Source organism: Hyla sarda, chromosome 4, assembly GCF_029499605.1.
Source record: "Hyla sarda isolate aHylSar1 chromosome 4, aHylSar1.hap1, whole genome shotgun sequence".
Lineage (NCBI taxonomy): Eukaryota > Metazoa > Chordata > Amphibia > Anura > Hylidae > Hyla > Hyla sarda.
Window position 1 is genome coordinate 326,026,979 of NC_079192.1, and position 26,992 is coordinate 326,053,970.

A 26,992-nucleotide genomic window follows, 5' to 3' on the forward strand; every position below is an offset into this window, starting at 1 on the left:
AGGATCAGGTCTCGAGAGAAGAGGTGCAGCAGCGAAGGCAGATTTTAACCCAGAGAAAGCCTCCTCAGCCTCAGGAGACCAATTTTTGATGTTACTGTTCTTTTTAGTAAGGGCGACAATTGGGGCTACCTAAGAAGAGAAATGTGGAATCAATTAATGGTAGTAATTGGCAAATCCCAATAAACTTTGAATAGCCCCTAGACCAGAAGAACGTGACCAGTCCAATACTGCAGAAAGCTTGGCAGGATCCATCTGTAGTCTTTGAGACAATATAACCGAGAAAAGTAAGGCTTGTTCTCTCAAAGAGGCATTTCTCCAGCTTAGCAAACAGATGATTCTCTCGGAGATGCTGCAGGACTTGGCGGACATGAAAACAATGAACTGTCAGATTGGGAGAAAAAAATCAGAATGTCATTTATATATACCACTACGCAGATAAATGTCGGAAGATGTCATTAACAAATTCTTGGAAGACTGCGAGAGCACTGAAGTCCGAATAGCATGACAAGGTACTCAAAATGGCCATCAGGGGTATTAAAGGCCGTTTTCCATTCATCGTCTTTACGAATGCGGACTAAACGGTATACCCGCGCAGATCCAATTTGGTGAAGATTCTGGCCCCATGAAGATGATCAAAAAGTTCAGAAATCAGAGGCAGAGCATAGCGGTTTTTGATAGTGATCTTGTTAAGTCCCCAATAGTCTATGCAAGGACGGAGAGATCCTTCTTACCAACAAAAAAGAATCCTGCCCCAGCAGGAGAGGTGGATTTCTTGGGTATATTTTGCCATAGCACACGTCTCAGGTACAGACAGCGGATAAATTCTTCCTTGGGGAGGTGTAGTGCCAGGTTGGAGATCAATGGTACAATCATACGGCAATGTGGTGGAAGTAGGGCTGGGCGGTATGACCAAATGTGTGTATCATGGTATTACGCTAGGGACGGGAACTTCGGAGAGCTGTCAGCCTATCACAAGGCCGCAGCGATGTTCCACCTCGGCTGGTGATAGGCTGAGCCCACTGTCATGTAAGAAGCCGGCTACTTACATGACAGTGGGCTCAGCCTATCACCGGCCGAGGTGGAACATTGCTGCGGCTGGTGATAGGCTGACGGCTGTCCGACGTTCCCGTCCCCAGGAAACAAATGAGGCTGGTACCGGACCAATGGGAGGTGAGTTAAAGTTTATTTTGTTTATTTTTTGCAGCCTGGGCATGGGGATACCGCACAGTATAGAGCGGTGGTCTCCAACCTGCGGACCTTCAGATGTTGCAAAACTACAACTCCCAGCATGCCCAGACAGACAACTGCTGTCCGGGCATGCTGGGAGTTGTAGTTTTGCAACATCTGGGGGTCCGCAGGTTGAGACCACTGGCAAAGAGTGTCAGCGCCGGCGACCGCAACAAACAGGACGAGGAGGGCAGCGCATGCGGGTGACATGCGAGTAGTACCCTGATGGGGACAGCGCTGGGCTGGGCTAATAATTAATTGGGGGGGGCAGAACAGTGCTCACAGGTCGGGACAGCGCAGCGCTGGGCTGATTCAATCATTCCTGAGGGGGAGGGGCCAAACCAGTATTGTGGTATGGGTTAAAATTCATATCGTGCAGCACAAAAATGTTGGTATTCGGTATGAACCGATATACTGCCAAGCCCTAGGTGGAAGAGTCTCTGCCTGTTTCTCGTAGAATACATCATCAAAGTCACGAAAAGAGGGAGGTATGCCCGATTTGACAAGAGGCGGTGGTACAACTTTAGGCAGGATGGACTCCAGACAGTGACCTTGACAAAAAGTTCCCCAGTGAGAAACCTCTCCAGAGTTCCAGTCAAATTGCGGAGAATGACGCTGAAGCCAAGGTAGTCCAAGAAGGAGTTCTGAGGTACAATTAGTAAACACAAAGAACTCTATATTTTCCTTATGCAACACTCCTACTTGCATGGGTGAGAGAGTCAGCACGGTATAAGACTGTACCCTACAGCTACTCTCCGTTGACAGACGAAATGTGAGAAATGAGTGGCTAAATTGACGAGATCTGTAAGAGAAGATAAAAGATCTTGATCTGCCAAGGCATCCATGATCCTACTAGAGACCTTTTTTAACCCCTTCATAACCCGGGGGTTTTGCCACTTTTGTTTTTTCCTCCTTACCTTTAAAAAAGCATAACTCTTTGAATTTTGCACCTAAATATCCATATGATGGCTTATTTTTTGTGCCACCAATTCTACTTTGTAATGATACCAGTCATTTTACCCAAAAATCTACGGCCAAATGGAAAAAAAATAATTGTGCAACAAAATTGAAGAAAAAAAACACAATTTTGTAACTTTTTGGGGCTTCCTTTTCTACGCAGTACATTTTTAAGGAAGAATGACACCTTCTCTTTATTCTGTAGGTCCATAGGTTTAAAATGATACCCTACTAATATAGGTTTGATTTTGTCGTACTTGTGGGAAAAATCATAACTACGTGCAGGAAAATTTATATTAAATTAAATTTACCCCTATAACTTTTTTTATTTTTCCGTTGACACCATTGACCGTGCAGTTTAATTAATTATATATCTTTATAATTTGGACATTTCTGCATGCGGCGATACCACATATGTTTATTTTTATGTACACAGTTTTTTTTTTTAATGGGGGTGGAAAGGGGGGTGATTCTTACTTTTATTAGGGAAGGGGTTAAATGATCTTTTTAACTTTTTTTTTCACTTTTCATTTGCAATGTTATAACCCCCATAGGAGGCATTACATGCAGTACATTGATCTCTCATACTGTTCAATGCTATGCCATAGCATAGCATTGATCAGTGTTTCTACCTCTTGACTGCTCATGCCTGGATCTCAGGCACAGAGCAGTCATTCGGCGATCGGAGATGGAGGAGGAAGGTAAGGTACACTCCTTGTGTCCTCCAGCAGTTTGGGACGCCGCGGCAGTCCTGAAAAGCCCACTGAGCTAACCAGCACTGATTAGCTTTCACTTTAGACGCAGTGATCAACTTTGAATGCCGCGTCTAAATGGTTAATAGCACGCGGCACAGCGTTCAGTGCCGCGGGCTATTAGCCACGGGTCCCGGCTGTTGCTAGGTGCCGGGCCCAACCCGCTATGATGCGGGGCCACACCATAATCCCGTGTTATAGAAAGGGAGAGGACCCAGGACGTACCGGTACGTCCTGGGTCTGGAAGGGATTAAAGGTAGCACACAAAGCCTCATTGTCCGGCAAGTTCAGAGGTCAGGATGCGGAACTGTACTGCGTATTCACCCACAGAAGAGTCTCCTTGGCAGAGATTCAGTAATGCCAAGAAGCCCAGGCCAGTTCCTAAAATACATTTCGGAATTCAGCAAGGAAAGACCGGAGATTAGAGGACAACGGGTCATTACCATCCCTCAGCGGGGTAGCCCAGGCCAAAGCCTTCCTGGAAAGAAGACTGATGATAAAGGCCACTTTAGCACGCTCGGTAGGAAACTGAACCGTTTAAGTTCAAGGTGCATAGAGTACTGAGTCACGAAGCCTCTGACAGGGAGTGAATGAATGGCCGGAGTGCTGCCCGTAACACATATCATTGATCATAGAATACTGTGTACAGTACTGGGCACCAGTGTACAAGAAAGATATAGTGGAGCTGGAGAGGGTTCAAAGACGGGCAACCAGGGTAATATGGGGAATGGGAGGACTACAGTACACAGAAAGATTATCAGAATTGGGGTTATTTAGTTTAGAAAAAAGAAGGCTTAGGGGAGACCTAATAACTATGTATAAATTATCAGGGGACAGTACAGAGATCTCTCCCATGATCTATTTATACCCAGGACTATATCTATAACAAGGGGGCATCCTCTACATTTAGAGGAAAGAAGGTTTCTACACCAACACAGACAGGGGTTCTTTACTGTAAGAGCAGTAAGACTATGGAATTTTCTGCCTGAGGAGGGGGTCATGGTGAACTCTGTAAAAGAATTTAAAAGTGTCTGGATGCATTTTTGGGAGAATAATAACATTGATGGTTATGTATACTAGATTTATAGAGACAGAAGGTTGATCCAGGGATTTATTCTGATGCCATATTTGGAGTCGGGAAGGAATTTTTACCTCTAGTATGAGGTTTTTTTTTTGCCTTCCTCTGGATCAACTCAGTAGGGACTCATTAGGGTGATACGTTGAATTTGATGGACTCTGGTCTTTTTTCAACCTTATGAACTGTTACTATGTAGTATATGCAATCTACAGATTGCATGTAATAGTGCCCTACGGAGACTAAAAAAAGTGAAATAAAGTGTAAAATAAATAAATAAATAATAAATGTGAATTAACCTCTTCCCTAATAAAAGTTTGACTCACCCCACCCCTTTTTAAATTAAAAAAAGAAAAAAATTAAACATAAAAAACCCTTCCTCTAATTAAAAAACTTAAAAAAAACTTTTTCCCGTAAAAAAAATTAATAAATACCCTGTCACATGACATAGAAAAAAGTATCGGTAATTGGTATCGGTGTTAAAAAATGGTATCGGGACATCCCTAGTCGAAAGTGATTTTTTATTCTTTTTTCTTTGTATATATTCCGTTCTTTTTCCATTTTGATGCACAGTGCTAATTTCGCTCATGTGTTTACATGCAGTTCAACATGCATCCCCTAATATATCCCCAAATATGTCTATGTGAAGCAACTTTGCAAATACTATTGGTTAAAGGTCTTAGAATGTATTCTGCATGCAGCTACTATGCACATCTATGCACTTCACATTTATTCAGCTGCTGCTCCATTAATACCACCTACAGCTGTGTGTATTCTGATCCTGTAGTATTACTCCTCTTCTACCTGCTTACTTACTGTTGAATGCATAAGAGACATCTGTGGTCAATGCAAGACCACTTGACTGCTTAAAGGGGTACTCCACCCCTAGACCTCTTATCCCCTATCCAAAGGATAGAGGTAAAGATGTCTGATCGCGGGGGTCCCGCCGCTGGGGACCCCCGCAATATAGCATGCGGCACCCACCTGTTTTTTCTCCGGAAGCGCTGGAGGGTCTGGGTCCCGACCACCGGAACGGAAGTCCGTGATGTCACTACTCCGCCCCCGTGTGACGTCACGCCCCGTCCCCTCAATGCAAGTCTATGGGAGGGGGCGTGACGGCCATTACGCCCCCTCCCATAGACTTGCATTGAGGGGACGGGGTGTGACGTCAAACGGGGGCGGAGTCATGACGTCACGCTCTTTCACTCGCGTGGTCGGGATCCGAAGCCTCCAGCACTTTCGGAGCAGAAACAGTTGGGTGCCACATGCTATATTGTAGGGGTCCCCAGCGGCAGGATAGGGGATAAGATGTCTAGGGGTGGAGTACCCCTTTAAGCCTATAGCTTACTTGGTGCCAATACTGCCCAACTCCCTGCTGACATACTCTGTCCTTGAGTAGTACAGTTATGTCCCATTTCGGTATTGATCTATTGTTGAAGAAATTATAGAGATTCTTTACAGACCGTATGCATATTTTACGATCCATGTTCCAAGACATTTGTAGACACAACCTGCATGTTCTGCTTGTAGTATAGCAATGTCCTGTCAATAAGGGTTGGTTTCCATGAGCACAGATGATCAAGGACCGTCACTAAGATATGACTAAGGGCCTTGGTGTCATGCACTGACGTGAGATATGGAAGGAGGGTTGTTATAGCAACTTTCCTGAACAAATATTGGACAATCTGCCTGTACTGTGTTTACCTGTCACATGAAGTAAGAAAAAGCTCAGTTGGATGTGTGCTGCTAAAAATATTTAATTAAATATGTTACAGCCCTCTATTCAGATGACATATTAATGCATTTGTAAGATACTAGTAAATCGTTTAAATAATGTCATTCAAAGGAGAGAAAGAGAAGATAATTTTTATAGAAGATAGAAGAGAAGTTCTGTATGGAGAGTATCTAGTGCTAGAAGAGTATAGGAACTTTACACAAATATATTACTACTAAATAAATTAAAACTCATAATTCATCTCACACTGTTGTGCAACAGATGTTTACACGAGTAACATTAAATGGGCACTGTCAGAATCAAAAACTTTTTATATGTTGTACATCTTGATAAAACAATAACCTTTCTGATATACATCCTAAAAAGTATTTTCTTTTTATTGAAATCATGGCTTCTAAAAAAGACCACTAGGGGTCCCCATACCATCCGGAATATGGTCCTGTCTGGCTGCAGCTTTATCTTTGTCCCAGCTAAAGCACAGGCTGGGACAAAGTCCAGGAAAGGAGGATGGGACTAGCACTCCTCTGTGCTCACTGCTGTCCTGTCTATCAGACTCCTGTCTGAAAACAGATAGGAGGGGGTTACAGAGCAGCCTGCTGTGATTGGATAATGAGATCTAGCACAGCAGACTCAGGGAGGAAATGCATGCATGGTGAGTGAGGGAGGGCTCAGTGCTTGCCTGGGGCACACCCCTTCCTGAGAAGTTCATGTCAGAATGAGTGAGCAGCAGATCAGAGAGATTTGTGAGCCAAATGCAAAAAATAGAAACATAAAAAATACATGAAAAGCATCTGCACGACCTAGTGAGTAACATATATAAGCATTCTTTATTGTCTGTGATGCGACAGGTTCGCTCTAAATTAGGGAAGAGAAGATGGTGGCATTACCGGTTAAAATAAGCACTTGCTTCGACAGCACATATACCAGTGGTTCTTAACCTTGTTGGAGGCACTGAACCCCACCAGTTTCATATGCGCATTCACTGAACCCCTCTTAATTGGAAAAATAAAATATGATTTTTTCAAAATTCAAAACATAGGAGGTATATATTTAAGTATATATTTATACATAGGTGCACAAAATGTACAAAACCATTAAGCACAAAGAACAAAACCATGAAAACATGATTTTCACACAAAAATAAAAACATAGGGAGAGATTTATCAAAACCTGTGCAGAGGAAAAGTTGCCCTGTTGCCCATAGCAACCAATCAGATCGCTTCTTTCATTTTTAACAAGGCCTCTGCAAAATGAAAAAAGCGAGCTGATTGGTTGCTATGGGCAACTGGGCAATTTTTCCTCTGGACAGGTTTTGATAAATCTCCCCCATAATGAATATTTACTGCAAATCAGTGTGACTTCTACTGTTGTCTTTCAGAGACCAGTTCAGAAATGCGCGGCTTTACCTTGGCAAGTGCCACTCTCATTTCATTTTCGCAACAATGGCAGTGTTCTCCCACATTAGACAGACAGAGTTCCCCCACATTAGGCAGACAGTATTCCCCCACATTAGGCAGACAGAGTTCCCCCACATTAGGCAGGCAGTGTTCTCCCACATTAGGCTGGCAGTGTTCCCCCACATTAGGCAGACATAGTTCCCCCACATTAGGCAGACAGAGTTCCCCCACATTAGGCAGACATAGTTCCCCCACATTAGGCAAGCAGTGTTCCCCCACATTAGGCAGGCAGTGTTCCCCCACATTAGGCAGGCAGAGTTCCCCCACATTAGGCAGACAGAGTTCCCCCACATTAGGCAGACATAGTTCCCCCACATTAGGCAAGCAGTGTTCCCCCACATTAGGCAGGCAGTGTTCCCCCACATTAGGCAGGCAGAGTTCCCCCACATTAGGCAGACAGAGTTCCCCCACATTAGGCAGACATAGTTCCCCCACATTAGGCAGGCAGTGTTCCCCCACATTAGGCAGGCAGTGTTCCCCCACATTAGGCAGGCAGTGTTCCCCCACATTAGGCAGGCAGTGTTCCCCCACATTAGGCCAGCAGTGTTCCCCCACATTATGTAGGCCAGTGGTCTTCAACCTGCGGACCTCCAGATGTTGCAAAACTACAACTCCCAGCATGCCCGGACAGCCAATGGCTGTCCGGGCATGCTGGGAGTTGTAGTTTTGCAACATCTGGAGGTCCACAGGTTGAAGACCACTGATGTAGGCAGTGTTCCCCCACAGACATACAGCCTCCAGCCATATACAGTGTATGGCTGGAGGCTGTATTCCTGTGTACTGCTCACTTCAGTACTCCGACCACCGCTCCGGCTATAGCAGTAGGTCTCGGGACCGGTGGTCGGAGCACCAAAGATGACGTGCCGCTTGGTTTGCCTGTCCTGTTGCGACCTCCCCCGCTGAACCCCCAGGACTGACTCACCGAACCCCTGGGGATCGAACCCAGGTTAAGAACCACTGACATATACTAAAATTAGAACGAAAGAGAGATTACCATGGCCCCTGTCCAAGGATGACTTGAAAATTCATGGAGCATTCCATATTTTTTGTTATTTTGTCTGCTGGGTCATCTGGTTATTGTTACTTACCTTAATAAATGGTTATAAACAAAAGCCTGAGAAGAGTATATTTTCTAAAGTAGTGTTTTCCAAACAGCCAAAGGCATGCTGGGAATTGTAGTTTTGCAACAGCTTCAGGCACACTGGCTGAGAAACACTTCCCTGGACACTGTAGTATTATTCTCCAATGCTTTTGGTCCGATCATAACCAGAAGGGACAGATTATTGTGGGGTTCACTAGCACTGGAGAAGGGGTGCATTCTGTCAGTAATGTCATTATGGTACATGATACCTGTTTTCGTTATTGTTTGGTGTATTTACCATCTTACTTGCCAATTTGTTGGTTCACCTCTAATAGGCGTTGTTTGCTTTTATCTACATAAATTGCAAATTGTTGTGTGAATTAAAAGTTTGTTTAATAAAAAAAGAAAAGAAAACAATGGGATATGTGTTTTTAGAAAAGGAAAACTAAGAAACTGAAACTAATTTTTGTACAGAATTTAGGGGGAGGTTTATCAAAACATGTCTAGAGGAAAAGTTGCTGAGTTGCCCATAGCAACCAATCAGATCGCTTCTTTCATTTTCCAGAGGCCTTTTCAAAAGTGAAAGAAGAGATCTGATTGGTTGCTATGGGCAACTCAGTAACTTTTCCTCTCAACAGGTTTTGATAAATCTCCCCCTAATAGAGTGTATAATAAGTATTGGGGTGCTCTTTAATAAGCCATTTGAATAATTTGCAATAAAACACTCAGTGCTAAGCATGGAAGATAATGAGGGACCTATTTAAAACTCTTTTCGTCAAAAATGTTGTGTTCCGTGCCAACATTTTGGCACAAAACTGTTTCCATCAGATATTTAAAATGTTTTACATGAGAATGATCCAAGGTTTACACTAGTCATATCATGAGAGTCCATTTGTCTGTGTAGAAATCCCAAAAATGGTTGGTGTTTTTTTTTATTTTTTTTATGGGGAATAAAGTGTTATTCAATTAATTATTGTAATATAAAATACTACTTAGGTTTATTTTTTTACGGTCACTGCACCTGCACTCACATTTAACCCCTGTTTCATCCACACAGTTACACAGTTTTATGTCTGAGCCTTAGTAATCATGAAATATTATGTGAGATGCTTCCGGTGGAATTTTCTGTGAATTACAATTTGGTGCCAAAATTACAGAGAATGGCAAAAAAAAAAAAAAAGTGGTGCAAAAATAAAGGGAGAAAAAAAAGTGTGATTGTTATTGCTGTAACAGAAATGACAGTAGTTTATGAATATGCCCCCCAATGGGTTAAAGATGGAGACATATCTCTTGATGAATCAATAAATAGTTGTGAAATGTAAAATAAGAGGATATTGGACATAAAAGAAGTAAATAAGGGTAAGTGGGAAAGTGATGTTGGCCAATGCACATATTGCACACTATTATTTAACTATACATTGTACATTTTATTATAAGCAGGTTATAGTTTTCACCCCAAAAAATGTGTACAATTTGGGGCTAAAAACACAGGAGTTTAAGACATAAGAAGGTGGAGGTGATTTTCATTTGCATCTACAAGTACTGGAAAAGTTTGTAAAATATTTAGATATTTATGAATCTTTTTTTTATTTTTTTTTACTTGTTATTGATCTAATTTGCATAGTTTTTTGGAAATTTTTGGGGATTTGCATATTTTTTTGCCAATTTTTTTCATTTATAATATAAGTGATTTCTGAAGACTTTAACTTTACAGTGGTCATTAATTTATCATTTGCGATTAAAAAAAACAAAACACAAAATTACAACACAAACATAGACCACCTCCAGTTCTGCTCTAGAAACCCGCTTTAGGACAGGGTCACAGTGGTTGAAATAACAGTGTATTTCACCCTGCTGATGCTCCAACAGCAGTCACAGAGGGTAGTTCTGTGTGTCCGCTCGTAGCAGTGGATTTGTACAGCGGGAAATCCGCCACTATGAGCGGACACACAAAGGTAGCGGGCCGCAGCCAGAAACTCTCTGTGCGGTCACCCTGTGACTGCCGTCGGCACATCCGCAGCGTGAAATACGCTGCATGTGCACCCAGTGTGACCTTGCCCTTACAGCGTTATAAATGGTGTTGTGAAGTCATTTTGTTAGTTTTAGGACTTGCACATTAATTATCACACATATGATAAATTATGCGCTTGAATGGCAAAAACAATAAAAATAACTTTAAAAATAACATACAAAACAACTCAGTGATAAATCTCCCCCAAGGAATCTTCAAATTAGAAAGGAATTGCTAAGTGCTACATGCTTCTTGAATAGGACCGAGAGAGGGAGGGAACATAGCTCTATGTCAAGAAATATGCCTTAACCCTAACTACATATCATGTTCTTACTCCTAATTATGTATGTTGTTAAATATCCTATGAAATAATCAATGTAATGTAAGCACAGCCAAGTCAGTTGGTTCATGACCAGCAGGATACTTCACTTACTAGACATTCCATACATGCTTTCAGATACAGCAAGGTCTTACGCTCAGTGTTTTTTTCCCATAAGAAATTCCACCTATTTAAAGGAGTTCTGTAGTGAAATATACAGTAACTTATTCCCTATCCAAAGAATAGAGGATAAGGTATAGATTGCGGGGGGTCTGACCCGCGATCTCCTGAATGGGGCCTCGACAGTCTGCTGGAAGGGGGTGTCGACCCCTGGACGAGATACATAGAGGGGGCGTGTTGGCCGCTGCTTCCTGCGGGGGGTCGGAATGGCTTCTTCGGGCAGACTGCCGGGGCCCGGTTCAGGAGCTTGCGGGGGGTCCCAGAGGTCTCGGAATCCCCCCCCAGCGATCTATAACTTATCCCCTAAGTTATGTTTTACTGCACTACTCCTTTAAGAAAATACTATGTTCTTTATTTTTATTGTTCAAGTTTCTATATTTATTCTGCAAACTACAATGCTTTCATATAGTACCACTTCCACTATTCAGTTATGCAGACACGGTGGTTTTATAGATGTATCATCTAGATTTTCATTTTACTGAGACAGATTTCTGGAGATTTATCATTGTGTCTTTACTAAGTGTGTTTTCTTTGAAGTCATTCATTATTGCTTTGGTTTTGCTTATGTTCGAAATAACTATGACACTGTCTCGGGAGGGTCAAAAATTTGGTGCAAGATTCCTCTTCTCTGTGACTTTTCTGCACAAAAAGTTGCAGTTGCAACAGTGAGTGCTTTCCAAAGGCAGTTTTGTACGCCAGGTCAGGGGTGTAGACTTGCACAGTCTTGGAGGGCTTTGCAATTTTTTCAGAGGGGTTTGTGATTTTTTTTTTGGGCGACATTGGCAATTGATAAGCGTTACCACTGCAAAGTGAAAACTTAAATTGACTTTTGTAAGATCGTTTGTAGCTTTTTGCTTACAGCCAAAAGTCGAATAAAAAAAGTGCTTAGGAGCACGTGCGCCATTTATATCAGGTACTATCAGGTTACTGCAGGTAAAACTGATGACAGATTTTTAGGTAAAGGGATTCCATAATGTTTGCTTGGGGCTGTACGTGTAACAATCTTATTTCAGCCAGTCATCATAATTTGTCTATGTGCAGCTAGTCTGAAAGGGTGCAAAGATGGATATTTTCCTCTAGTTCCGACCCCAATGCTGCAGGAATCCGTAGCTCTGTGTCAACTATGGATATATTTAGAACATTTGTCTGATTTGTTTAGCATTTTTTTCATGACTTGTAAAGCTCTTTGGAAAAGCCAAAATTCACTTAGTGTAATAGGGAGTTGTTTAAAAATGTCTAGCAGATGTAGATGTCAGAGAATAATTTTCCACTGAACCGGACAGGACTCATTAATAACTGTATATCTTCAAACATGTCCTTCTCTTTTTATTCTTAGCGTTCCCTTCAATTTTTGGAATTCTCTTTCTGGGAGGCCAGAAACACAAAAACTCGACTGTCCACGCTGAGGAATAAATTCAGAGCTTCCAAATCGTTCTACATCAACCGTTCGCTGCAGAAGAGGGAGGTGAGAAAAAGACTTGTCTCATTGCCAAGAGTTGACAGCTTTGCCCTCCACAAGTGTGAAGGGGTTGAAGGCATCAGTTTAAACTGTTACGCCGAGCGCTCCGGGTCCCCGCTCCTCCCCGGAGCGCTCGCTACACTTCCCTCACTGCAGCGCCCCGGTCGGTTCCACGGACCCGGGGCGCTGCGTTACCACCTCCGGCCGGGATGCGATTCGCGATGCGGGTAGCGCCCGCTCGCGATGCGCACCCCGGCTCCCGTACCTTACTCGCTCCCCGTCAGTTCTGTCCCGGCGCGCGCGGCCCCGCTCCCTAGGGCGCGCGCGCGCCGGGTCTTTGCGATTTAAAGGGCCACTGCACCGCTGATTGGTGCAGTGGTTCCAATTAGTGTTTACACCTGTGCACTTCCCTATATCACCTCACTTCCCCTTCACTCCCTCGCCGGATCTTGTTGCCCTAGTGCCAGTGAAAGCGTTCCTTGTGTGTTCCTTGCCTGTGATTCCAGACCTTCTGCCGTTGCCCCTGACTACGATCCTTGCTGCCTGCCCCGACCTTCTGCTACGTCCGACCTTGCTTCTGTCTACTCCCTTGTACCGCGCCTATCTTCAGCAGCCAGAGAGGTTGAGCCGTTGCTAGGGGATACGACCTGGTCACTACCGCCGCAGCAAGACCATCCCGCTTTGCGGCGGGCTCTGGTGAAAACCAGTAGTGACTTAGAACCGATCCTCTAGCACGGTCCACGCCAATCCCTCTCTGGCACAGAGGATCCACTACCTGCCAGCCGGCATCGTGACAGTAGATCCGGCCATGGATCCCGCTGAAGTTCCTCTGCCAGTTGTCGCTGACCTCACCACGGTGGTCGCCCAGCAGTCACAACAGATTGCGCAACAAGGCCAACAGCTGTCTCAACTGACTGTTATGCTACAACAGTTACTACCACAGCTCCAGCAATCATCTCCTCCGCCAGCTCCTGTACCTCCTCCGCAGCGAGTGGCCGCTTCTGGAATACGACTATCCTTGCCGGATAAATTTGATGGGGACTCTAAGTTTTGCCGTGGCTTTCTTTCCCAATGTTCATTACACTTGGAGATGATGTCGGACCAGTTCCCCACTGAAAGGTCTAAGGTGGCTTTCGTAGTCAGCCTGCTGTCTGGAAAAGCCCTGGCTTGGGCCACACCGCTCTGGGACCGCAATGACCCCGTCACTGCCTCTGTACACTCCTTCTTCTCGGAAATTCGAAGTGTCTTTGAGGAACCTGCCCGAGCCTCTTCTGCTGAGACTGCCCTGTTGAACCTGGTCCAGGGTAATTCTTCCGTTGGCGAGTATGCCGTACAGTTCCGTACCCTTGCTTCAGAATTATCCTGGAATAATGAGGCACTCTGCGCGACCTTTAAAAAAGGCCTATCCAGCAACATTAAAGATGTTCTGGCCGCACGAGAAATCCCTGCTAACCTACATGAACTCATCCATCTTGCCACTCGCATTGACATGCGTTTTTCCGAACGGCGTCAGGAGCTCCGCCAGGATATGGACTCTGTTCGCACGAGGCGTTTCTTCTCCCCGGCTCCTCTCTCCTCTGGTCCCCTGCAATCTGTTCCTGTGCCTCCCGCCGTGGAGGCTATGCAGGTCGACCGGTCTCGCCTGACACCCCAAGAGAGGACACGACGCCGCATGGAGAATCTCTGCCTGTACTGTGCTAGTACCGAACACTTCCTGAAGGATTGTCCTATCCGTCCTCCCCGCCTGGAAAGACGTCCGCTGACTCCGCACAAAGGTGAGACAGTCCTTGATGTCTACTCTGCTTCTCCACGTCTTACTGTGCCTGTGCGGATGTCTGCCTCTGCCTTCTCCTTCTCTGCTGTGGCCTTCTTGGACTCTGGATCTGCAGGAAATTTCATCTTAGCCTCTCTCGTCAACAGGTTCAACATCCCGGTGACCAGTCTCGCCAGACCCCTCTACATCAATTGTGTAAACAATGAAAGATTGGACTGTACTATACGTTTCCGCACGGAGCCCCTTCTAATGTGCATCGGATCTCATCACGAGAGGATTGAACTGTTGGTCCTCCCCAATTGCACTTCTGAAATCCTTCTTGGACTTCCCTGGCTTCAACTCCATTCCCCAATCCTGGATTGGTCCACTGGGGAGATCAAGAGTTGGGGGCCCTCTTGTTCCAAGGACTGCTTAAAACCGGTTCCCAGTAAACCTTGCCGTGTCCCTGTGCTTCCTCATGTAACCGGTCTCCCTAAGGCCTATATGGACTTTGCGGACGTTTTTTGCAAAAAACAAGCTGAGACTCTACCTCCTCACAGGCCTTATGATTGTCCCATTGACCTCCTCCCGGGCACTACTCCACCCCGGGGCAGAATCTATCCTCTGTCCGTCCCAGAGACTCTTGCCATGTCTGAATACGTCCAAGAAAATTTAAAAAAGGGCTTTATCCGTAAATCCTCCTCTCCTGCCGGAGCCGGATTTTTCTTTGTGTCCAAAAAAGATGGCTCTCTACGTCCTTGCATTGACTACCGCGGTCTTAATAAAATCACGGTTAAGAACCGCTACCCCCTACCCCTCATCTCTGAACTCTTTGATCGTCTCCAAGGTGCCCATATTTTTACCAAACTGGACTTAAGAGGTGCTTATAATCTCATCCGCATCAGAGAGGGGGATGAATGGAAAACGGCATTTAACACCAGAGATGGACACTTTGAGTATCTGGTCATGCCCTTTGGTCTATGCAACGCCCCTGCCGTCTTCCAAGACTTTGTTAATGAAATTTTTCGTGATCTACTATACTCCTGTGTTGTTGTATATCTGGACGATATCCTGATTTTTTCTGCCAATCTTGAAGAACACCGCCAGCATGTCCGTATGGTTCTTCAGAGACTTCGTGATAATCAACTCTATGCCAAAATAGAGAAATGTCTGTTTGAATGCCAATCTCTTCCTTTTCTAGGATACTTGGTCTCTGGCCAGGGACTACAAATGGACCCAGATAAACTCTCTGCCGTCTTAGATTGGCCACGCCCCTCCGGACTCCGTGCCATCCAACGTTTTTTGGGGTTCGCCAATTATTACAGGCAATTTATTCCACATTTTTCTACCATTGTGGCTCCTATTGTGGCTTTAACAAAAAAAAATGCCGATCCCAAGTCTTGGCCTCCTCAAGCGGAAGACGCCTTTAAACGACTCAAGTCTGCCTTTTCTTCGGCTCCCGTGCTCTCCAGACCTGACCCATCTAAACCCTTCCTATTGGAGGTTGATGCCTCCTCAGTGGGAGCTGGAGCTGTCCTTCTACAAAAAAACTCTTCCGGGCATGCTGTTACTTGTGGTTTTTTTTCCAGGACCTTCTCTCCGGCGGAGAGGAACTACTCCATCGGGGATCGAGAGCTTCTAGCCATTAAATTAGCACTTGAGGAATGGAGGCATCTGCTGGAGGGATCAAGATTTCCAGTTATTATTTACACCGATCACAAGAACCTCTCCTACCTCCAGTCTGCCCAACGGCTGAATCCTCGTCAGGCCAGGTGGTCTCTGTTCTTTGCCCGATTTAATTTTGAAATTCACTTTCGGCCTGCTGATAAAAACATTAGGGCCGATGCTCTCTCTCGTTCCTCAGATGCCTCTGAAATTGAACTCTCTCCTCAACACATCATTCCTCCTGACTGCCTGATTTCCACTTCTCCAGCCTCCATCAGGCAAACTCCTCCAGGAAAGACCTTTGTTTCTCCACGCCAACGCCTTGGGATCCTCAAATGGGGTCACTCCTCCCATCTCGCAGGTCATGCGGGCATCAAGAAATCTGTGCAACTCATCTCTCGCTTCTATTGGTGGCCGACTCTAGAGACTGATGTGGTGGACTTTGTGCGAGCCTGCACTATCTGTGCCCGGGATAAGACTCCTCGCCAGAAGCCCGCTGGTTTTCTTCATCCTCTACCTGTCCCCGAACAGCCTTGGTCTCTGATTGGTATGGATTTTATTACTGACTTACCCCCATCCCATGGCAACACTGTTATTTGGGTGGTCGTTGATCGATTCTCCAAAATGGCACATTTCATCCCTCTTCCTGGTCTTCCTTCAGCGCCTCAGTTGGCTAAACAATTTTTTGTACACATTTTTCGTCTTCACGGGTTGCCTACACAGATCGTCTCGGATAGAGGCGTCCAATTTGTGTCTAAATTCTGGAGGGCTCTCTGTAAACAACTCAAGATTAAATTAAATTTTTCTTCTGCATACCATCCTCAATCCAATGGACAAGTAGAGAGAATTAACCAGATCTTGGGTGACTATTTACGACATTTTGTTTCCTCCCGCCAGGATGACTGGGCAGATCTTCTACCTTGGGCCGAATTCTCGTATAATTTCAGAATCTCTGAATCTTCCTCCAAATCTCCGTTTTTCGTGGTGTACGGCCGTCACCCTCTTCCCCCCCTCCCTACCCCCTTGCCCTCTGGTCTGCCCGCTGTGGATGAAATTTCTCGTGATCTTTCCACCATATGGAAAGAGACCCAAAATTCTCTCTTACAGGCTTCTTCTCGCATGAAGAGATTCGCAGATAAGAAAAGAAGAGCTCCTCCCATTTTTTCCCCTGGAGACAAGGTATGGCTCTCCGCTAAATATGTCCGTTTCCGTGTCCCGAGCTATAAGTTGGGACCACGCTATCTTGGTCCTTTTAAAGTTTTGTGTCAAATTAATCCTGTCTCTTACAAACTTCTTCTTCCTCCTTCTCTTCGTATCCCTAATGCCTTTCACGTCTCTCTTCTTAAACCTCTCATCCTCAACCGTTTTTCTCCTAAATCTGTTCCTCCCACTCCTGTTTCCGGCTCCTCGGACATCTTCTCTGTCAAAGAGATTTTGGCCTCTAAAAAGGTCAGGGGAAGAACTTTTTTTTTAGTGGATTGGGAGGGTTGTGGTCCAGAAGAGAGGTCCTGGGAACCTGAGGACAATATCCTGGACAAAAGTCTGATCCTCAGGTTCTCAGGCCCCAAGAAGAGGGGGAGACCCAAGGGGGGGGGTACTGTTACGCCGAGCGCTCCGGGTCCCCGCTCCTCCCCGGAGCGCTCGCTACACTTCCCTCACTGCAGCGCCCCGGTCGGTTCCACGGACCCGGGGCGCTGCGTTACCACCTCCGGCCGGGATGCGATTCGCGATGCGGGTAGCGCCCGCTCGCGATGCGCACCCCGGCTCCCGTACCTTACTCGCTCCCCGTCAGTTCTGTCCCGGCGCGCGCGGCCCCGCTCCCTAGGGCGCGCGCGCGCCGGGTCTTTGCGATTTAAAGGGCCACTGCACCGCTGATTGGTGCAGTGGTTCCAATTAGTGTTTACACCTGTGCACTTCCCTATATCACCTCACTTCCCCTTCACTCCCTCGCCGGATCTTGTTGCCCTAGTGCCAGTGAAAGCGTTCCTTGTGTGTTCCTTGCCTGTGATTCCAGACCTTCTGCCGTTGCCCCTGACTACGATCCTTGCTGCCTGCCCCGACCTTCTGCTACGTCCGACCTTGCTTCTGTCTACTCCCTTGTACCGCGCCTATCTTCAGCAGCCAGAGAGGTTGAGCCGTTGCTAGGGGATACGACCTGGTCACTACCGCCGCAGCAAGACCATCCCGCTTTGCGGCGGGCTCTGGTGAAAACCAGTAGTGACTTAGAACCGATCCTCTAGCACGGTCCACGCCAATCCCTCTCTGGCACAGAGGATCCACTACCTGCCAGCCGGCATCGTGACATAAACTATTTGACTCATGACAAAGTTAAAAGATCCTTAGTCAGGACATGTTATGCACAATTTTTTATATATGACCAAAAATTCCTGTATCCCAGAGGATGTTCTTCTCCGCTGCTTCTTTCAACCATATACTCACATGATTGACATTTCCCTATTTACTTGTTAAAAATCATTTTCAATACAAACCTTATAATTTGGAGTCAAGAAGGACATAGTTATAGTTGTAAATTAGAGGGGTAAAGGGTTATGCAGCAATATCAGGAAGTATTACTTTACTGAGAGAGTAGTGGATGCATGGAATAGCCTTCCTGCAGAAGTGGTAGCTGCAAATACAGTGAAGGAGTTTAAGCATGCATGAGATAGACATAAGGCTATCCTTCATATAAGATAGAGATAGGTATAAGGCTATCCTTCATATAAGATAGAGATAAGCATAAGGTTATCCTTCATATAAGATAGACATAGGCATAAGGCTATCCTTCATATAAGATAGAGATAAGCATAAGGTTATCCTTCATATAAGATAGAGATAAGCATAAGGTTATCCTTCATATAAGATAGAGATAGGTATAAGGCTATCCTTCATATAAGATAGAGATAGGTATAAGGCTATCCTTCATATAAGATAGATATAAGCATAAGGCTATCCTTCATATAAGATAGAGATAGGTATAAGGATATCCTCCATATAAGATAGAGATAAGCATAAGGTTATCCTTCATATAAGATAGAGATAGGTATAAGGATATCCTCCATATAAGACAGAGATAAACATAAGGTTATCCTTCATATAAGATAGAGATAAGCATAAGGTTATCCTTCATATAAGATAGAGATAGGTATAAGGATATCCTCCATATAAGATAGAGATAAGCATAAGGTTATCCTTCATATAAGATAGAGATAAGCATAAGGCTATCCTTCATATAAGATAGAGATAAGCATAAGGCTATCCTTCATATAAGATAGAGATAGGTATAAGGCTATCCTTCATATAAGATAGAGATAAGCATAAGGTTATCCTTCATATAAGATAGAGATAAGCATAAGGTTATCCTTCATATAAGATAGAGATAAGCATAAGGCTATCCTTCATATAAGATAGAGATAAGCATAAGGTTATCCTTCATATAAGATAGAGATAGGTATAAGGCTATCCTTCATATAAGATAGATATAAGCATAAGGCTATCCTTCATATAAGATAGAGATAGGCATAAGGCTATCCTCCATATAAGATAGAGATAAGCATAAGGCTATCCTTCATATAAGATAGAGATAAGCATAAGGTTATCCTTCATATAAGATAGAGATAGGTATAAGGATATCCTCCATATAAGATAGAGATAAGCATAAGGTTTTCCTTCATATAAGATAGAGATAAGCATAAGGCTATCCTTCATATAAGATAGAGATAAGCATAAGGCTATCCTTCATATAAGATAGAGATAGGTATAAGGCTATCCTTCATATAAGATAGAGATAAGCATAAGGTTATCCTTCATATAAGATAGAGATAAGCATAAGGTTATCCTTCATATAAGATAGAGATAGGTATAAGGATATCCTCCATATAAGATAGAGATAAGCATAAGGTTATCCTTCATATAAGATAGGGATAGGTATAAGGCTATCCTTCATATAAGATAGATATAAGCATAAGGCTACCCTTCATATAAGATAGAGATAAGCATAAGGCTATCCTTCATATAAGATAGAGATAAGCATAAGGCTATCCTTCATATAAGATAGAGATAGGCATAAGGCTATCCTTCATATAAGATAGAGATAGGCATAAGGCTATCCTCCATATAAGATAGAGATAAGCATAAGGCTATCAGATTATTGGTCAGACTAGATGGACCAAATGGTTCTTATCTGCCGACACATTCTATGTAAGAAGTGTCTTAAATTGTTATTATTTAAGGTTATTATTTTTGTTATTATTATTACTACTACTACTACTAATAATAATAATAATTACCCCTTGAGGACAGGGCCATTTTTCATTTTTGCACTTTCGTTTTTTCCGTCTCCCCTTCTAAAAAATCATAACACTTTCAATTTTCCACCTACAGACCCATATGAGGGATTGTTTTTTGCGCTACAAATTTTACTTTGTAATACCATTAATCATTTCCCCACCAATTCTACGGTGAAACCAGAAAAAAAATATTTGTGAGGCAAAATAAAAAAAACAAAAAAACATCCATTTTGTAATTTTTTTTTACGTATACGCCATTGACCTCGTAACGTTACATTTGTATAGTTCAGACATTTACGCACACGGTGATACCACATATGTTTATTTTTGTTTACATATTTTTTTTTTATAGGAAAAGGGGGGTGATTCTAACTTTTAATAAGGAAGAGGTTAATTCACATTTATTAACTTTTTTTCTTCTTCTTTTTTTTACACTATTTTATAGTCCCCATAGGGGACTATACCATGCAATCTTCTGGTTGCATACACTGTTCATTGTTATGCTATAGCATAGCATTGTTCAGTGTTATTCATTCAGTTCAGTGCTCCAGGCTGCTGAGGCTTCCTGGAGCATTCAGCGACAGATCGGATGGCAAGGAGGCAGGTAAGGGCCCTACCGCCGTCCTCTCAACTGATTGGGACACTGCATTTTTTTTTATTTGTAAAATAAAGAAAATAGACGCCATGATCAACTTTGATTGCGGCATCTAATAGGTCGGTGGTGTCCGCCATTGGACACAGGTCCCGGCCATTGATAGCCGCCGGGACCGACCCGTTATGACGCGGGGTCAGCTCATGACCCCACCTCATAGAAAGGGAGCGGGACGAGGGCTTACAGGTACGCCCTTCGTCCCCAAGAGCATAATAACAATAATAATAATAATGATATTTATTTGTATAGCACCAATAGATTTACCATCATTTTAAAATTTTACAGGGTAAAAATGAAGACAAATATCAGACATTGCAATATTACACACTGTTGTCATAAGCTTACAGTCTATGAGGATTATTCTATGGATCGTGCTCAGTCAGTCAAGGTTGTTATATATCCTAAAGGCTCCTCATCGCAGTTTCTCTTCGCAATTTATGTTGTAAATAACAAGATATGTAAACACATTGAGTTGCTATGCCATGTGGGTGTAATATCCCAGTCCGGTTGATGTTGCATCAGACCAGAGTTTCTGCTTTCGAAAAGGAAGTTGAAATAACTCATCTTTATTCAGTGGTCTCAAACTGTGGCCCTCCAGATGTGGCAAAACTTCAGCTTCCAGCATGCCTGGACAGCCGTTGGCTGTCCAGGCATGCTGGGAGCTGAAGTTTTGCCACATCTGGAGGGCCACAGTTTGAGACCACTGTCTTTATTAATGTGCCAGAATGCAGGGCAATGAAAATTCTCTTTTTCCATTTTCTTGGCTACATTGCTTTTCTAGATTCAAAGAACTCCAACTTTCTAGACTTATTTTCATTTGGCTCTATAAAGGGCAGTTATTAGTTAATCCTAATTTTCTTAAAAGCAGCTAATCTTCTTAGATTCTATACCAGTATAAATTTAGAAATGACCTCTATGTGTACTATTCCTTGTACTGTAAATCACAGGAGAGGGATAAGAGCACACTACATTGTAGGCATTGTTCATTCGACTGTCATAGTGACTCACCTATAATTTTAAACCCACAACTGGACTATGCACTATTACTGATGTGAAGCTGTCCTCTTCTGTCAAGATAAAAGGTATCTGTTGGTTCCCATGACATCAGAGGGGTTGGGGCTTGAATGTATTTACTTTAGAATTTAAATGGGCACTGTCAGGTGCAAAAACGTTTTATATGTTGTACATCTTGGCAAAACTTTATGGGTCTATTCCCACCTACAGTATTCTGCGCAGAGTTGATGCCCAAGCTGTGTTCAGTTTATATTGAAATCTGCAGCAGAAAATCCTGCGCATCAAATCTGCTCGTCAAATCTGCACAGAATACTGTAAGTGTGAATAGACCATAAAGGCGTATTCCAGGAAAAAACTTTTTTTTTTTTTTTTAAATATATCAACTGGCTCTAGAAAGTTAAACAGATTTGTAAATTACTTCTATTAAAAAATCTTAATCCTTCCAGTAGTTATCAGCTGCTGAAGTTGAGTTGTTCTTTTCTGTCTGACCACAGTGCTCTCTGCTCTCCTCTCCTGTCTGATAGTACTCCTCTGTGCTCTCTCCTGTCTGATAGTACTCCTCTGTGCTCTCTCCTGTCTGATAGTACTCCTCTGTGCTCTCTCCTGTCTGATAGGACTCCTCTGTGCTCTCTCCTGTCTGATAGGACTCCTCTGTGCTCTCTCCTGTCTGATAGGACTCCTCTGTACTCTCTCCTGTCTGATAGTACTCCTCTGTGCTCTCTCCTGTCTGATAGGACTCCTCTGTGCTCTCCCCTGTCTGATAGTACTCCTCTGTGCTCTCTCCTGTCTGATAGGACTCCTCTGTGCTCTCCCCTGTCTGATAGTACTCCTCTGCGCTCTCTCCTGTCTGATAGTTCTCCTCTGTGCTCTCTCCTGTCTGATAGTATTCCTCTGTGCTCTCTCCTGTCTGATAGCACTCCTCTGTGCTCTCTCCTGTCTGATAATACTCCTCTGTGCTCTGTTGTGTATAACTCCTCTGTGCTTTCTCCTGTCTGATAGTAATCCTCTGTGCTCTTTCCTTTCTGATAGTACTGCTCTGTGTTCTCTCCTGTCTGATAGTATTCATCTGTGCTCTCTCCTGTCTGATAGTACTCCTCTGTGCTCTCTCCTGTCTGATAGTACTCTTCTGTACTCTCTCCTGTCTAATAGTATTCCTCCGTGCTCTCTCCTGTCTGATAGCACTCCTCTGTGCTCTCTCCTGTCTGATAGTACTCCTCTGTGCTCTCTCCTGCCTGATAGCACTCCTCTGTGCTCTCTCCTGCCTGATAGCACTCTTCTGTGCTCTCTCCTGTCTGATAGTATTCCTCCGTGCTCTCTCCTGTCTGATAGTACTCCTCTGTGCTCTCTCCTGCCTCATAGCACTCCTCTGTGCTCTCTCCTGTCTGATAGTATTCCTCCATGCTCTCTCCGGTCTGATAGTACTCCCCCGTGTTCTTTCCTGTCTGATAGGACTCCTCTGTGTTCTCTCCTGCCTGATAGTACTCATCTGTGCTCTCTTCTGTCTGATAGGACACCTCTGTATGTGCTCTTTCCTCTCTGATAGCTAGTGAGCGAATCGAGAAATGAGCAAATTTAAACTGACGAACCAGAATTCGTTACAAATTTCGTGAAATATTCAATTAGAAACAAATGCGAATATCGCCGCAATTCTATCGCTTCATTAAACTCCATTTACTGCAGTCCAGGCTCCAGGGCATCTAAAATGGCAGATCCACATACATGGGGCAAGGAACACTGGGAAGGCGGGAAGGCAAGGTGGGAAGGGAAGTAGGAGGGATGACCCTGAATCACATGCAGGATGCAGCCTATCAGCAGCCAATCACCCCTGTGATGTCACAGATGTATATATTCAGCAGCCATTTTGCGGCTCGTCATATAATTCATTACACTGCATAGAGAAAGGACGGACATCGCTGTATGTGTGTGTTACCCAGAAAAGCTCATTCCAGCAGCGTTTCACAATCTAGTCACATCAGCGTTCTGGTGGACAGAGAGCAGTGTTTTTCACTGAAAAGGATTTTTACTGCAGCGATTAAAGGGGTTATCCAGGAAAAAACTTTTTTATATATATAAACTGGCTCCAGAAAGTTAAACAGATTTGTAAATTACTTCTATTAAAAAATCTTAATCCTTTTCAGTACTTATGTGCTTCTGAAGTTAAGGTTGTTCTTTTCTGTTTAAGTGCTCTCTGATGACACGTGTCTCGGGAACCGCCCAGTTTAGAAGAGGTTTTCTATGGGGATTTGCTTCTAAACTGGGTGGTTCCCGAGACATGTGTCATCAGAGAGCACTTAGACAGAAAATAACAACCTTAACTTCAGAAGCTCCTAAGTACTGAAAGGATTAAGATTTTTTAATAGAAGCAATTTACAAATCTGTTTAACTTTCTGGAGTCAGTAGATATATATAAAAAAAAGTTTTTTCCTTGATAACCCCTTTAACCTTCCAGTTACTTTCTTCAGCATTCTATTACAGAGTGGGGCAGATAGCTGTGTGTTGCCTCATACATTACAACAAGCAGCCTCAACTTCATAAACCTTAGTAGAGGAGGCAGGAATAATTTCTCTGCACAATTCTGAGTCTTTGTTCCACAACAAATCATCTGCTGGTTATACTAGTCTGTAGTAGTGTTGAGCGGCATAGGCCATATTCGAATTCGCGAATATTTGCGAATATATGGACGAATATTCGTCATATATTCGTGAATATTCGTGTTTTATTTGCGCATATGCAAATATTCGCGTGTGCGAAAATTAACATATGCGAAAATTCGCACACCAGTCTCACACAGTAGTATTAGAGCCTTCTATACACTACACAAGCTGGAAGCAGAGAGGGATGATCACTGTGATGTGTCCTGTGAAAAAAAAAAAAAGAATATTCGTAATTACAAATATATAGTGCTATATTCGCGAATATTCGCGAATTCGCGAATATTCGTATTGCGAATATTCGCGAGCAACACTAGTCTGTAGATGCAATAATACCCAGCAGTCCATTCCTAATAGTCTTTGACAGAGTGCAATTTTGTGTTTAGTACTCAGCTTTTTTGTGCTACAGCACTGTTGTGTACTGCTGGTATTGTGCAAAAATATGTTTTTTTTAAGTGTACTGTAGAGCATTTTTCTGCCCTCATAAGTGCATACCACATACATACATCTAAGTAGTTAACTATTTTGTACCTGTTAATCAGTCAAGGGCCTAGATACTGTGAAAGTCCAGGCAAAAGTAATCACCGGCTGGTGTTTTACTAAAATATGTTTTTATAAGCGTACAGTAGCGCATTTTTCTGCCCTCATAAATGCATACTGCATACGTACATCTAAGTAGAGTACTATTTTTTGCCTGTTAAGCTGTCAAGGGCCTACATACTGTGAAAGGACAGCCAAAAGTAATCACTGGCTGGTGTTTTGCTCAAAATTTTTTTGAAGGGTACAGTAGCGCATTTTTCTGCCCTCATAAGTGCATACCACATACATACATCTAAGTAGTGTACTATTTTGTACCTGTAAATCTGTCAAGGGCCCAGATACTGTGAAAGTCCAGGCAAATGTACTCACCGGCTGGTGTGGTACTCCAATATGTTTATTAAGTGTAATGTAGCGCATTTTTCTGCCCTCATAAGTGCATACCACATACCTACATCTAAGTAGTATACTATTTTAAACCTGTTAATCTGTCAAGGGCCTAGATACTGTGAAAGTCCAGGCCAAAGTACTCACCGGCTGGTGTTCTAGACAAATACTGTTTTAAGCGTTTGTGAAGTGTAGTGTACTCCCCCCATATGCGCACTAAGTATGTCAGGCAGAGAGGTGCCAGGACGTGCACAGAGGAGTGGCAGAGGCCTAAATTCATCAGGCAGAGGTCGCAGCAGACCAGGGGCGAGTGGCAGCAGGAGTCACAGGGAGAGGCCTGAGCTCCAGGTATCAGCTAGCAGTCGTGTTTCGACCAGCAACCTATCTGCCATCATCGATTGGTTAACACGGTCATCCACTTAATCACAAGTGACATCTGATACCCCCAGTCAACAGTAGGTGGATTCCTCAGACACAACCCTCAGTTGGCATTGCCCGGGAGCAGTCCCTGTCCTCCCATTGCCTCTGTCCTATGCTGTTCCCTCCCCTAAAGAAGTATCTTATACTGTGGGTTCAGCTCCACTATTCAGTGAGGACGATCTAGTAGAGGACAGACAACAGCTACTTCCCAGCCAAGAAGTGGAGGAAACATCTGCCGTTTCCCTGCTAGGCGGGCAAGTAGTGATGAGTAGAGTGACGTGGGAGGCGGTGTTGCCAGAGTTCAGGATCCTGAAGCAGACACTGTTGAGGAACCTGAGGAGAACATCAGTGACATGCAGACGCGTGTTGATGAGGATGAAGCCGATTGCAATTGGGAGCCGGGTGCAGAAGGGGCTTCATCATCATCAGGAGAAGAGAGTTGCAGGTTGCCGTGAAGCAACAGCTGAGCCAGCAAGGTGGTCAGTCAGCATGGTGGCAGAAGTGGAAATTCTGGAGCCAAACATGCCCGGGGGAGACCACCTTCTTCGCGGCAGCCTACTTTCCAGGGAGGTAGTGGAACAGGGGTTCCTGGAGACAGCGGCAGTAGCAGTCAATTAGTGCGGACTGTTGGTGGGAAAATCAGCTAATCGGCGGTGTGGCAGTTTTTCATTAAGCATCCGGAGGAGGTTCACATAGCCACATGCAAGATATGTCGGCAGAAGGGGAAGCGTGGCCAGGGTCCCAATGTTGGCACCATGGCCCTGAATCAACACATGCTTCCCCACCATAAAGCAGCCTGGGAGAACCATGGCTCCGATGTAGTGGTCCATCCTGCTGCATCACCCAGTGGCACGCCACTCCCTCTTTCAGCCAGCCAAGGCTCCAACACTTCAGCCGAAGGGAGCTGTGTGTCCTACCCTCCTTTTGTCGCTCCAGATGCTTCTGCTCCTCCTACTTTTAGTCAGCCATACCGCCAACAATCCATTGGCGAAGCCATGTCCAAGAGACAACAGTATATGCCCACTCATCCAATGGTGCAGAAGCTGAATGTGCTCCGGATAGGTTTAGTGAATTTCTACAAGCTAAGATGAAGAAGTACCTTTCAAAATATAGCTTACCAGTAGGTAATACTTACACAGATACATATATGTGGATGAGGTATCTGGATCCTCAGTTGGAGACCTATAAAAATATATATAAAAAGTATACATTAATAAATAAATAACCAATAATCAACAAATAATAATAATAATAATAAAGAAAATGGTGTATTCATTCCTCCTCCCCATTCCCTTCCCTGCCTCATTCCCTCCCCTCCCCTCACTCACCCTCCCCTCCCTCCCTTCACTCCTCTGTGCTCTCTTCTGTCTGATA

General features: G+C 44.0%; 2 protein-coding genes and 1 pseudogene across 4 annotated transcripts in view; 2 read left to right on the top strand and 1 right to left on the bottom strand.

Annotated features, from left to right (window-relative positions):
- The window catches only part of LOC130369578 (uncharacterized), a 115,605-nt gene extending 107,195 nt beyond the window's left edge, over positions 1-8,410 (bottom strand). The window contains exon 1 of the mRNA XM_056574993.1: positions 8,292-8,410. The gene's annotated coding sequence lies outside the window, so the exon portion shown is untranslated. The remainder of the gene's footprint in view (positions 1-8,291) is intronic.
- The window catches only part of RGS14 (regulator of G protein signaling 14), a 121,805-nt gene that overhangs the window by 11,111 nt on the left and 83,702 nt on the right, over positions 1-26,992 (top strand). Inside the window, exons 1-2 of one of the 3 annotated variants that reach the window (XM_056574999.1) lie at positions 8,372-8,542; positions 12,131-12,259. In XM_056574999.1, coding sequence (XP_056430974.1) covers positions 8,540-8,542; positions 12,131-12,259 — 132 coding nt within the window. In that variant the 5' untranslated portion in view covers positions 8,372-8,539. Of the gene's footprint in view, positions 1-8,371; positions 8,543-9,101; positions 9,203-12,130; positions 12,260-26,992 lie in introns of those variants that run through there. The other 2 variants (XM_056574996.1, XM_056574995.1) reach the window with 2 other exon arrangements.
- LOC130268132 (U6 spliceosomal RNA) lies at positions 8,150-8,250 on the top strand (annotated as a pseudogene).